Below are 13,970 nucleotides of genomic sequence, written 5' to 3'. Positions count from 1 at the left end.
ATGTAAATGGTCCAGGTTGCCATTTGCTTAATTGTTGCAAAGGGAGGTGTTCAGTCCCGGGGTCCTTAGCTTAGTGATGAGCTTTGTGGGCACTAGGGTGTTGAACGCTGAGCTGTAGTCAATGAACAGCATTCTCACATAAGTGTTCCTTTTGTCCAGGTGGGAAAGGCCAGTGTTGGAGTGCAATTGAGATTACATCATCTGTGGATCTGTTGGGGCGGTATGCAAATTGGAGTGGGTCTATGGTTTCTGGGATAATGGTGTTTATGTGAGCCATGACCAGCCTTTCAAAGCACTTCATGGCCACCGAAGTGAGTGCCACAGGCGGTAATCATTTAGGCAGTTTACCTTGCTTCCTTGGGCACAGGGACTATAGTGGTCTGCTTGAAACATGTAGGTATTACAGATTCAGTCAGGCAGAGGTTGAAAATGTCAGTGAAGACACTTGCCAGTTGGTCCGCGCATGCTTTGAGTACACGTCCTGGTAATCTGTCTGGGCCTGCGGCCTTGTGAATGTTGAACTGTTTAAAGGTCTTGCTCACATTGGCTACGGAGAGCGTGATCACACAGTCGTCCGGAACAGCTGGTGCTCTCATGCATGCTTCAGTGTTGCTTGCCTCGAAGCGACCATAAAAGGCATCTAGCTCGTCTGGTAGCCTCGCGTCACTGGGCAGCTTGCAGCTGGGTTTCCCTTCATAGTACGTAAAGGTTTGCAAGCCCTGCCACATTCGACGAGCGTCCGAGCCAGTGTAGTAGAATTCAACTAGAGAAAGAGAGTAGATGACTAGAGAGAGTAGATGACTAGAGAGAGTAGATGACTAGAGAGAGTAGATGACTAGAGAGAGTAGATGACTAGAGAGAGAGTAGATGCAAATAAATTTATAACACTTTTGACATGCGTTTTTCTGGATTTTTTTTGTTCTGTCTCACTGTTCAAATAAACCTACCATTATAGACTGATCATTTCTTTGTCAGTGGGCAAACGTACAAAATCAGCAGAGGATCAAATACTTTGTTCCCTCACTGTACGTACGATCACTGTGGGGGGGGGACGTCGTCGATGCACTTATTGATGAAGCTGGTGACAGGTGGTATATTCTCAATGCCATTGGATGAATCCTGAAACATATTCCAGTCTGTGCTGCAAAACAGTCCTGTAGCATCCTCGTCATCTGGCCACTTCCGTATTCAGCAAGTCACTGGTACTTCCTTCTTTAGTTTTTGCTTGTAAGAATTATGATCAGATGTGCCAAATAGAGGGGGAGCTTTTGTATGCGTCTCGGTGTGTGGAGTAAAGGTGGTCTATAGTGTTTTGTGACATGCTGGTAGAAATGCGGTAACATGGATTTAAATTTGCCTGCATTAAAGTCCCGCCCACTAGGATTAGTATTTTCTTGTTTGCTTATGGCCCTATACAGCTCTGTGAGTGTGGTCTTAGTGCCAGCATCAGTTTGTGGTGGTAAATGGACTGCTACTAAAAATATAGATAAACTCTCTTGGTAGATGGTGTGGTCTACAGTTTATCATTAGGTATTCTACCTCAGGCGAGCAGTGCCTCAAGACCTCCTTAATATTAGACATTGCGCACCAGCTGTTATTGACAAATAGACACAACCCCCCCCCCCACCCCTCATCTTACCAGACGTAGCTGTTCTGTCCTGCCGATGCAAGGAAAACCCAGCCAACTGAATATTACCTGTGTCGTCGTTTAGCCACGACTCGGTGAAACATAAGATAATACAGTATATAATGTCCCGTTGGTAGGATAGTCTCGTGCGGAGGTCATCCGGTTTATTCTCCAGTGATTGCACGTTGTCCAGTAGAACGGATGGTAGAGGCGGGTTACCCACTCGCCAACGACTCTCACAAGGCACCCCGATCTCCGTCCCCTGTATTTCCGTATTATTTTCACGCGAATGACGTGGATTTGGGCCTGGTCTCGGAGAAGCTGTATATCCTTCACGTCAGACTCATTAAAGAAATAATCTTCATCCAGTTTGTGGTCAGTAATTACTGTTCTGATATCCAGAAGCTATTTTTGATCATAAGAGACGGAACCAGCAACATTTGTACAAAATAAGTTGCGACCAATGATAAAAATAACACAAAATATCACAGTTGGTTAGGAGCCCGTAAAACGGCGGCCATCCCCTCCGGCGCCGTTATCAACTCTCTCTGGCTCTTTCATTCTCTCTGTCTCCTATTTCTCTCTCTCGCCTGTGCTCTCTCAATCTCTTTCCACTCTCTCTTTCTGTCATTCTCTCTTGCTCTCTTTGTCTCTGTCATTCTCTCTCTACTTTCTCCTCTCTTATTGAGTCTCTCTCTTGACATGTGTGTATTTCTCTCTGTGTAGCTGCCTGCCAGTCTGGTGGATGTGAGTGTCTTGGTGTCTGCTCAGCTCCTGGTGGAGCAGGTTACCTACGAAAAGAACCAGCAGCTGCTGCAGCAGCTCCACACACACCTTCTGTTCAACTTCAGCATCTGGAACCTGGGAGACTTCCCCCTGCGCATCGGTGAGCACCTGGGACCATGGGTCTGTGTGGCGGGGGGGTTCACGTGTTAGTCGATATGAGAGTGTGATTGGTTACAAATCCAGGAACAAGTTGAAGTTTGTTCCACCTAAGCAAGTCAGAGACCACTATAATGACACACCACATGTGTTTGATGGACCCTTTTTGTCTACTTCTAATGCCACCTTCACATGCTAGTCGGAACTCTGAGGTTTCGGACTTGCTAACTGGTTGAACGCGACACGTGTATAACTTCAACCAGTTAGCCAGTCGGAAATTTCAGAGTTTCCTAGTTCCGACTGGAACATGAACGCGGCATAATGCATCTTAAGGGGAACGTAATCCAAAAGTAACTGACAGTAATCAATATTAAATTAGTTTGGGTAATCCAAAAGTTCTGTTACTGATTCCATTTTTGGGCAGGTAACTAATGGATTACTTTTAGAATGTAACCTATCCATCCCTGTGTGACTCTTGTCAATCTTTCTCGTGGTGATGAAGGTCACATCCAGTACATGTCCACCGTCATCAAAGAAAACAGGAAGCAGTTCCGGAAGAAATACGGAGTTCAATTTCTACTGGACACCATTCGCCTTTACTACGGGTGGGACTCCATCTCCCATAATGCTCAGCTTCTGGTTTTTACTCATGATTCATAATTGTCCTACTCTAGCTCCATCTGTTACATGAGATGTATGTATTGTAATAAATGTACAAGTTCTACAGTCAACTTGATTTCTCATAAAATAATATTTATGTTAAACATATGTTTTTTTTTAAATAAATGATTCTAAATCTGTCAGTAAGAGTGTCAGCAGGGAGGGAGATCTTAGTGAAGACGACAATCAGACCATCCGATTGTCCCTCTGCGGCCTCCTGAAGTATTACATCAGCAAGGGTATGACCCAGGAGGAGATGCACAGCATTCTGGGATACATCGCCGCCATCGGAGACGAGGAACAGGTGAGGGATGGATGGAAGGGAGGAACGGACAGATGACGGGTCCATGACTTGTCAGAATCTTTGTCTCTGTTACAATATTAACGCTAATGAAGCCATGCATCGTATCATGGATTAACATGGAGAAAGTTGATGTCCTGTAGTCAGAGGACTCCACTCCATATGAGTAATATTGAAGATGAGATGGTTAATAGACTGGCTATTACCCGATGTGGAAGACCGAGTGCAATTCAACCTCTCTCACTTATTTACCCCATCTGAATAAGCCCAAGTTGTCTTCAATATCCATGTACTGGAATATCACTTAGAAATCCTATGAGGGCCATTGCTGTGGTGCCTATGAGGAACAGCTGCCTGCTGTGGTGCCTATGAGGGAACAGCTGCCTGCTCTGTGCCTGGCACAGTGGTGAGGGCTGTGTGTTTCCAGCCTGCGGCTACACTAAGGACAGCCCTGGTCTCTGGCCTGCTGGTTACCTAGGCCTCTGGAAGAAAGCTTTCCCCCCCTAATAGCCTTCAGCTGCCTGCTCTGTTTAACTGACTGCGGCAAGTCTCTGTCTCTCAAGGCCCAGCTTCCCATCCACTCACTTCACACAGGATTTATACGCCTGGCATTCAATGAGGATCTGTTTCCTGTGTGTCCGTGTCCTTCCTCTCTCCCTCCTTTTCTCCAGCTCTTTTTCCTGTTTGTCTTATCCTCTTACATAGGTTTCTATACACGGCCTGTGACATCATGGCATGTGACATATGCTCACTGCAATGTCAAGTGTTCATCCTCCACAGTTTGTCTTCTCTCCATCCGACCCATTATTAGGCTGTTCAGTCCCTGAAACCACACTCGTCATTTACTTGCTCTCTCCACTTAATTTAATCCTAGTGTGTGTGTGTGCGCCTTGGTGGAGTTGCTAACCAAGTGTGTGTTTGTGTGTGTGTGTGTCCCTCTAGCTGTGTGGAGTGATAGAGTTGCTGCTCAGTCTGCTCCAGACCAGTGCTGCCAGGGACCAGCTTTTCCTGCTTCTGTTTGAGCCGGGGGCGGCCGACTCCTGCTACGCCCTGCTGCTCAACACCAAACACTCAGACCGCCTCCGAGAGCTCGTCTTCAAGGTGAGGGACCTCCTCACACGTACCAACACACACACACACACACGGGAATGTTTAAGTGTGTTGTGGTTTTGACGACTTCCGAGTTTGTGTTAGACATGGAGAACTTACTGGCCTAGAAATGTTCTGGATTTAAAAAAATATATTTTTAATTACTTTGAAAATGTGGAGAAGGTTTGTATGTGGAGTAGGTCTGTATGTTGTGCAGATGAGTCAATACTTTCACGAGGTAGTATACAAGACCCTTCTCTTTCAGACATTCAATGCTGCTAATGTAACATCATTTAATGGTCTTTGCCGTGTGTGAGAGTCCAGATGTTTGACCGCATGCTGCGCTGCGACCGTGTCTATGAGAAGAACAAGCAGAGGCTGAAGCTGAGGGAGGTGGGATACTCTGGTCTCTCCCTGCTCTTCTCTGACCTCCACGTCACCCCCTCCCTCGTCAAGAGCCTGCTCAACCAGGTGCTCCACACAGGTGGGTGTCGGTGTCCCTCCCACCCCTTCTCTCACCCTGTCAGTGTCCACCACACCATTCAAATATGTTTCTGGGGACTAGATCACTACGGTTGGAAACGGCTCCTTCAACAGCCAATCATCAACATTGTTTTTCAATTCAATAAAAAAATGTTTTTATTTATTTTACCTTTATTTAACCAGGCAAGTCGGTTAAGAACAAATTCTTATTTTCATTGACGGCCTAGGAACAGTGGGTGAACTGCCTGTTCAGGGGCAGAAGGACAGGTTTGTTACTAGTCCAACGCTCTAACCACTAGGCTACCCTGCCACCCCCAAATAGTTATTGTGTCCGAAGGGTAATTCGTGGGAACTTTACAAATACATACTAAACAGCAAACCAATTAGTATTACTAAAGTATAAGGCAATACAAATGTGTTTGGTGATTTAAAAAAAAAAAAAATCTATATATATTTTTTTTACCCAAGCAATATCTACAGTAACGCAGGTGAAGTGGTTTCATTTCATTGGCCAATAAAAAAGAATGAGAACTGACTCCGCTTCACCCAGCTGTCCCTATAGACCTTTGTAGATGTGGTGTTCAGCCCTTGAATAGTTTTGATTGGCTGGATCTACTCCCATGACTCCATTGGAGTTTGATTTAGTGGCCAATCAATGAAGCGTTGAGGGTTAATTGATTGGCGGGAGTGAGGCTGAAGTTGGACGGAGTGTAGACTGCAGAGAATGGCTTCCTCTCTATAAATAAATGACTGAATGAATGGCTGGAGAGAGTCAGGGCGGTTCTGCAGTGAGGTTTGTATGGGCAAAGGGCAGGAAATCAATGTTTCTCCAGTGTACTTCAGGTTATTGTTTTACCCATTCAGCTATATGGACAGATCAATCAGGGTTATGTTCAGCTGAGAGAAAACGTTTTCAAACAGTGAGGTACTTCCTGAACATGCTTTTCTGCCTTCCGTTGAGATATGTTTTTATACGGTGTGCCCTACTGAACATGACCCAGTATTATGGTGTGGCCCAACAGGTAATATGAGATTCAGTCAATGTGTACTCGACTAAATTATATGGCTATGGCTTATCATGTTGACCTTTGACCCCCCCTTAGATCATGTGGTGAGCTACAAGGACCTTATGGCCCTGGTCCAGCTGACTCACCGGGCCGGGCCCAGCGTACGCCTGCTCGTGTGCAATAGGGTGAGGGAACAGAGCACACACACTAAGTTATTAAAACGACACACATACCCGGTTCTCAGGGTCGAAACAGACATCTTCCTACATACCAGATGTTGATATCCATAATAATTAAATCACTACATCAACCATAAATGGATGATATTACTTTGAAATCTTTGAAATGAAGGCATTTTAAAAGGGATTATAAACTTGTGCTAAAATATCTGGTTTTGATCTTCCTAAAACTCTATCCCCGCTCTCTATCCACCCCCCCCCTCTCTATCCATCCCCCCTCTCTCTATCCATCCCCCTCTCTCTCTATCCATCCCCCTCTCTCTATCCATCCCCTCTCTCTCTATCCATCCCCTCTCTCTCTATCCATCCCCCTCTCTCTATCCATCCCCCTCTCTCTATCCATCCCCCTCTCTATCCACCCCCCTCTCTCTATCCATCCCCCTCTCTCCATTCCCCCCTCTCTCCATTCCCCCCTCTCCATTCCCCCCTCTCTCCATTCCCCCCTCTCTCCATTCCCCTCTATCCATTCCCCTCTCTATTCATTCCCCTCTCTATTCATTCCCCTCTCTATTCATTCCCCTCTCTATTCATTCCCCTCTCTATCCATTCCCCTCTCTATCATTCCCCTCTCTATCCATTCCCCTCTCTATCCATTCCCCTCTCTATCCATTCCCCTCTCTATCCATTCCCCTCTCTATTCATTCCCCTCTCTATCCATTCCCCTCTCTATCCATTCCCCTCTCTATCCATTCCCCTCTCTATCCATTCCCCTCTCTATCCATCCCCCCTCTCTATCATCCCCCCCTCTCTATCCATCCCCCCTCTCTATCATCCCCCCTCTCTATCATCCCCCCCTCTCTATCCATCCTCCCTCTCTATCCATCCTCCCTCTCTATCCATCCTCCCTCTCTATCCATCCTCCCTCTCTATCCATCCCCCCTCTCTATCCATCCCCCCTCTCTATCCATCCCCCCTCTCTATCCATCCCCCCTCTCTATCCACCCCCCTCTCTATCCTTCCCTCCTCCCCTATCTCTCCCTCCTCTCTATCCCGCCTTCCCCCTCTCTATCCTTCCTCCCCCCTCTCTATCCCCCCTCTATCCTTCCCACCTCTCTATCCTCCCTCTACCCTTCCCCCTCTCTATCCTTCCTCCTCCCCCTCTATCCCACCTTCCCCCCTCTCTATCCTTCCTCCCCCTCTCTATCCCCCCTCTATCCTTCCCCCCTCTCTATCCCCCCTCTATCCTTCCCACCTCTCTATCCTCCCTCTACCCTTCCCACCTCTCTATCCTTCCTCCTCCCCCTCTATATCCTTCCTCCCCCACCTCTCTATCCTCCCTCTATCCTTCCCACCTCTCTATCCTTCCTCCCTCTCTCCCCTTCCCCCCTCTCTATCCTTCCTCCCCCTCTCTATCCTTCCTCCCCCTCTCTATCCTTCCTCCCCCTCTCTCCCCTTCCCCCGCCTCTCTATCCTTCCCCCCCTCTCTATCCTTCCTCGCCCTCTCTCCCCTTCCCCCGCCTCTCTATCCTTCCTCTCTCTCTCTCCCTCACTATCATTCCTTCCCTCCCTGCATCCCTTGTTCTTTCTCCATCCCCCAAAAAAGATTCAATCATTGATGACATAAATAAATAACATAAGCATAATACTCATTGAATAATAAATAACAGGTCAGTAATGTTGAATGAACAATAATGAATACTTGGGTAGTAATACTACTGCTCTCTCTCCCTCTAGCTGTACCAGCTCCTCCAGTCCCAGCAGGACGCGGCGCGGGAGATCTCCAGACAGCTGTGCTGGCAGGAGACCCTGATGAGGCTGTTCCTGCGCTCCCCCTGCGAGGGCGGCCCGGGGCGGGGCGACGCTGCCAGCACCTGCAGCCTGGACCTCAGCCGGGGCAGCGGCAGCCGCCTAGAACTGCCCCTGGAGAGGAGGGGCCGAGCAGGCAGCGCCGGGAGACTGGTGGATGAAGACCGCCTCAGCATGAGCTCCAGAAGATCAGTGGATAGTCTTGAAAATGGGGATGTGCTTTCGCTTCTGGACACGCCCGTTAGTCAGATTGGGGAGGGCCTGTTGCTCAAGCCCTGGGCGTCTGGGGGAGGGAAAGCAGGGGGGTTGAGTTTGGACCTGTCCCACATGAGTGCCTACGAGGGCGGGGAGAGCGGCAACCAGACGCCGGGGAGCATGGTCAGCACGCCATCGCCGCTGGAGGCGTCAGCCAAGGCCTTCCCAGATGCCTCGGCGGCGTCCCTCACCGAGGACAGCTTCCTGTTCAGCGACAACATGTCGTTGGGGGAGTCGTTCAGCTGTGCTGAGGTGAGACATCTGTCTATAGTGGTTTCCTCTCGTCTTCATTGTAGCTAGCCAGTCACAGTGGCTGTATATCAATAGATAAAAGTGGTTTCCTCTAGGTGGTTCCCTGAAGGCCCTAGGAAGTCTGACTAGTCACAATGGCTGTATATCAATTGTATAAATTGTCTTCCTTTCCTTCAGCTGCTCAAATTGGATATTTGAAAGCTAATTCCTGGTAGGGATCCAGATTACCCTATTGGGGGCTTGTGTATCCACCCTATTGGGGGCTTGTGTATACACCCTATTGGGGGCTTGTGTATCCACCCTATTGGGGGCTTGTGTATACACCCTATTGGGGGCTTGTGTATCCACCCTATTAGGAGCTTGTGTATCCACCCTATTGGGGGCTTGTGTATCCACCCTATTGGGGGCTTGTGTATCCACCCTATTGGTTTCCACTGTGGTGCCAGAGTGTTCCTATGTCCCTCAGGTCCTCTGATCCCCCACAGACTTATAAAGCTATAAAATGTCACTGCCTCACTAGGGAGCCACCTCTCCCTCTCATCTTATAGATGGGGACAATCTCAATTTGCGTTTCCTTGACTCCTCGCGTCCTCTCTCCTCGTCTCCTTCTCAAAACCCATTGGATGAGAAAGTCAGAGGTCCTTATGTTTTGGATGGGTTTTCAGAATGGGGTGGGGAGAGAGGACATGAGGAGTCAAGGTAATGCAATTGAGATTCTCCCATGGGACTGTCGTCAGTAGGGCCAGACATGGGGGGGTCAAACCACACCATGGAGGCTGGGGGTGGGAGGGAACCCCCTTTGTGTTTGTCTATCTGTACCTGGATGTGACTCTCACTGACTCCCTCCTCTCTGTCTCCCACTAGCGGACGGAGGAGGAGCTGTCTCGCATGCTGCTGGAGATCGTGCTGTGCGTAATGTGGCGAGGCGTGGAGGGCTCGGACGATGCCGCCTGGCTGGAGCGGGGGCAGGTGTTCTCTGCCCTCACCAAGCTGGGCACTACCAACGAGCTGCTGCTGCCTGTGGACCACATCAAGCTCAGGTGGACACACTGGCATTTTTTACGTTTGATTTATTTCATTCTCAGTTGACAAGACTGAAAATATGCAGAATGCACAGTTCCATTTAGACAACAAACACGAGATATTACGTTCAATTAAAAAGTTTCAGTCTCACAAAGATATTAGTTTAAAAAGACCCATTTTGTTACAAAAAATTATTGAGGAGGAGTAGGACCAGACTGCAGGGTGACTTGACGACTGTAGTGAGGAGTAGGAACCAGCCTGTTGGGTGATGTGACGATTGTAGTGAGGAGTGGGAACCAGTCTGTAGGGTGACGTGAGGAGTAGGAACCAGCCTGCAGGGTGACGTGAGGAGTAGGAACCAGCCTGCAGGGTGACGTGAGGAGTAGGAACCAGCCTGCAGGGTGACGTGAGGAGTAGGAACCAGCCTGCAGGGTGACGTGAGGAGTAGGAACCAGCCTGCAGGGTGACGTGAGGAGTAGGAACCAGCCTGCAGGGTGACGTGAGGAGTAGGAACCAGCCTGCAGGGTGACGTGAGGAGTAGGAACCAGCCTGCAGGGTGACGTGAGGAGTAGGAACCAGCCTGCAGGGTGACGTGAGGAGTAGGAACCAGCCTGCAGGGTGACGTGAGGAGTAGGAACCAGCCTGCAGGGTGACGTGAGGAGTAGGAACCAGCCTGCAGGGTGACGTGAGGAGTAGGAACCAGCCTGCAGGGTGACGTGAGGAGTAGGAACCAGCCTGCAGGGTGACGTGAGGAGTAGGAACCAGCCTGCAGGGTGACGTGAGGAGTAGGAACCAGCCTGCAGGGTGACGTGAGGAGTAGGAACCAGCCTGCAGGGTGACTTGAGGAGTAGGAACCAGTCTGCAGGGTGACGTGACGACTGTAGTGAGGAGTAGGAACCAGCCTGCAGGGTGACGTAAGGAGTAGGAACCAGTCTGCAGGGTGATGTGACGACTGTAGTGAGGAGTAGGAACCAGCCTGTAGGGTGACGTGACGACTGTAGTGAGGAGTAGGAACCAGCCTGCAGGGTGACGTGAGGAGTAGGAACCAGCCTGCAGGGTGACGTGAGGAGTAGGAACCAGCCTGCAGGGTGACGTGAGGAGTAGGAACCAGTCTGCAGGGTGACGTGAGGAGTAGGAACCAGTCTGCAGGGTGACGTGAGGAGTAGGAACCAGTCTGCAGGGTGACTTGACGACTGTAGTTGTGGCTGTTCAATGTGTTTTGTGTTCAGTCACATCAGTCTTGAAGTGGGGGTCTGGTTCTCTGGTGTTTATTCACATTTTGTTTGTCTCTCTCTCTTAATTTCCTCCACTCCTCTGTTATCCTTCTTTCCTCTCTTTCTATCCCCATCTCCCACCCCTCCCTCCCTCCCTCTCACCCAGTCTGATGGAGAGGATGCTGGAGTGGGCTGTGACTGACAACCGGGAGGCCACGGCGGCCATGTTGCCCCAGCACACCGAGAACGCTGTGCGGCTGCTCCACGTTGTGCAGGACTTCCTGCAGGCGGAGGGCCTGGTCAACCCCACCCTGTGGACAGAGAAGGTATTGTTATTAGGAGTAGCGACATCTTTGCCAGTATGTGTGAATGTCATACCATTGTAAAGTGATAGTTCAGTGATTTGACATATGAAGACATTTGTTACATTGAAAGCAGTCTATGGCCTAAGAGTGACTGCAATCCACAATTAGGCTTTGTTAAATAATTATAAACCAATTGAGTAACACAAGCCATGTTAGAGGGGATTTGATTCATTGATTGTTTTCTTCTAGGTCCTGGAGGAGACAGTGACTCTGATGGACAGTCTCATGGTGTGGTACTCGTCAGGGGCCCAGTGGCTGCAGCTGTCTCAGGTGGGCCTGAGGCTTCTGCTGGGCTTCATGGCCCAGGAAGACCCCCAGGTGAGAATCTGTCCAGTGTCACATACACACACTCTTACATGTACATTTGAGTAATTTAGCAGATGCTTTTTTCCAGTGGAACTTAGTTAGTGGGTTCAACTGTACACTTCATACCTCTACTTTCAGTCTACCGGTGGTACTCAAACCTTTTCAGCTTAGTCCCCCTTGAGGGCGACCCGCCTCACACGAAGTCTCATAGAAGGCACTATAACCCACTATAACCCCACTACCAGGTGTCACATCTTATTCAGGATGCTTGTCTTTATATGAATGTTTTTATCACCTCCAGATAAGCTGTGTATGTAAGTGATCTCCTCTCCTGCCAGGTGTGTGCCTTGGCCACAGCCAAGCTGAACGGCATCCTGCAGACCAAGAGCGTGGAGACTCAGGACGAGGCGTGTTACCTGCTGGGCAAGGTGGAGGGCATCCTGAGACGCTCTGTAGGGGGGCAGACAGAGGAGACCTATATGTGCCTGGTGCCCCTGCTCCGCACGCTGCTCTCCAAGGTACACACTCACGCGCAGGCACATACACACATCCACGCGCAGGCACATACACACATCCACGCGCAGGCACACACACACATCCACGCGCAGGCACACACACACACTCAAGCTCAGACACGAAAAGACATGCATGATGAACAGTCACAATGAAGTAGAATCCGTATCAAACATTCCAAAGAGACTTGCTGACTGTTTTCTTAAATAACGGCAAAACCTTGGCACATAGACAAAACATTTGTCACACCAAGGGTCGGTGTCTAGGACACAGATTAAACATAGTCCTGGACTAAAGAGAGATTTCAATGGAATCTCTTTTGAATATGCTTTGTAGTCCAGGATTACTAGCCACTAGTCTGTAGTATGTCAATACCTCACACCACTTTGGATTATTTTCTAATCTCTTGTAATATCTTGTTGTGTCTGCAGGTGAACAAGCTGCTGTACATGGAGCTGCACCTCCCCCAGCTGCCTGACACCAACGGCAGCCCCTCCTTCTTCGAGGACTTCCAGCTCTACTGCAACTCCCCCGAGTGGAGGGTCTACCTCGACAAATACGTGAGGAGCTGGTTCAATGCCTTACTAAATCATTGCTAAGTCATTCAACTCTTGAAGAGCAGCAAGAAACGTGTTGAGAAATTTGAAGATCAACCTTAAAGATGAGAAAATACATCAATCTCCGGTGTTGAGAGAGCGAGCCTGAGATGAACAAAAGAAGTAGTTGAATTGGTTCTCTCTCTGTCCTCAGATCATCCCCTACATGAAGCAGTATGAGATTGAGACGTTTAGCCAGGGTCACGAGACCATGGCTCTGTTCTGGAAGGAGTGCTATGAAAGCTTCATGGTCAACCTGCACAAAAGAGAGAGGGAGAGGGGAGAGAGCAAGATACGCTTCCAGGTCACACACACACACACACACAGACACACACCACACACACACACAGACACACAGATCCGAGTAAGGTCCACTTCATATTGAGCTGTCCATAATACTGCTGTATCATGGAAATGAAATGTCAGACCACAGTAACACAGAGCATATTGCCTTGTGTGGTGTTCTCCACACCAGAACACACTGACTCCCCGTTCCTCGTCCCGCCGTCCCTCAGGAGCAGTTTGTGGGGCCCTTCTCTCGGCGCGGCCGGCAGGAGAACCTGCGATACAACAGCATGCTGAAGCAGCTTCACAGCCAGCACAGCGCCGTCCTCAGGCAGTGGAGAGGAGCACGCCGCAGCCTGGTGTGTGAGAGAGGCCCCTGGGCAGACAGGTAACGGCCACACACACACTATTTATTATTATATATACAGTATTATATATGATTATAGGACTTCATTGGTAATTACTTCAGCACCCCGGCAAACACATGATCAGCCAAAGAACTGTTGTCCACCAGTCAGTCAATCAATGCAGTTTATTTTATAACACCTTTTTGTTTTACATCAGCAGGTGTCACAAAGTGCTTTACAGACACCCCTCCTAAAACCCCCAAAGAGACATCAATGCAGTTTATCACAAAGTGCTTTACAGACACCCCTCCTAAAACCCCCAAAGAGACATCAATGCAGTTTATCACAAAGTGCTTTACAGACACCCCTCCTAAAACCCCCAAAGAGCCATCAATGCAGTTTATCACAAAGTGCTTTACAGATACCCCTCCTAAAACCCCAAAGAGCCATCAATACAGAGGCAGAAGCACAGTGGCGAGAGTTTCTGTGTGTCTCTCTTGCGTTCAGTTTGTTCTTCAGTTCATGCAACTTGGTTGACGTTCTCCTGTCTGTTGTTTTCTCAGGCAGCAGAGTGAGATGCACTGGCGAGTGTCCAGCGCGGAGAACTACTCCCGCATGAGACTCAAACTGGTGCCCAACTACAACTATGAGGACCACCGGCAGGCCAGCGCTCTCAGGGACAACCTGGGTAAGAGAGGCAGCTTCACTGGTTCCCTTGACAAGGCATCGCTGGAGTCTGAATAAACCATAATGTTAGCTGTAGACACGGACCCTTCTCCT

General features: G+C 49.1%; 1 protein-coding gene across 1 annotated transcript in view; it reads left to right on the top strand.

Moving 5' to 3' along the window:
• The window catches only part of LOC139373942 (neurobeachin-like protein 1), a 104,809-nt gene that overhangs the window by 46,263 nt on the left and 44,576 nt on the right, over window positions 1–13,970 (top strand). Inside the window, exons 23-37 of the mRNA XM_071115025.1 lie at window positions 2,354–2,513; window positions 3,012–3,114; window positions 3,314–3,473; window positions 4,413–4,571; window positions 4,884–5,043; window positions 6,146–6,234; window positions 7,963–8,541; window positions 9,406–9,581; window positions 10,945–11,104; window positions 11,333–11,461; window positions 11,788–11,967; window positions 12,394–12,522; window positions 12,713–12,862; window positions 13,074–13,231; window positions 13,754–13,878. Coding sequence (XP_070971126.1) covers window positions 2,354–2,513; window positions 3,012–3,114; window positions 3,314–3,473; window positions 4,413–4,571; window positions 4,884–5,043; window positions 6,146–6,234; window positions 7,963–8,541; window positions 9,406–9,581; window positions 10,945–11,104; window positions 11,333–11,461; window positions 11,788–11,967; window positions 12,394–12,522; window positions 12,713–12,862; window positions 13,074–13,231; window positions 13,754–13,878 — 2,617 coding nt within the window. The remainder of the gene's footprint in view (window positions 1–2,353; window positions 2,514–3,011; window positions 3,115–3,313; window positions 3,474–4,412; window positions 4,572–4,883; window positions 5,044–6,145; window positions 6,235–7,962; window positions 8,542–9,405; window positions 9,582–10,944; window positions 11,105–11,332; window positions 11,462–11,787; window positions 11,968–12,393; window positions 12,523–12,712; window positions 12,863–13,073; window positions 13,232–13,753; window positions 13,879–13,970) is intronic.

Source organism: Oncorhynchus clarkii, chromosome 18, assembly GCF_045791955.1.
Source record: "Oncorhynchus clarkii lewisi isolate Uvic-CL-2024 chromosome 18, UVic_Ocla_1.0, whole genome shotgun sequence".
Taxonomy (NCBI): domain Eukaryota; kingdom Metazoa; phylum Chordata; class Actinopteri; order Salmoniformes; family Salmonidae; genus Oncorhynchus; species Oncorhynchus clarkii.
Note: the sequence above shows the minus strand (reverse complement) of the source record. Positions and strands in the feature narration are given on the sequence as shown.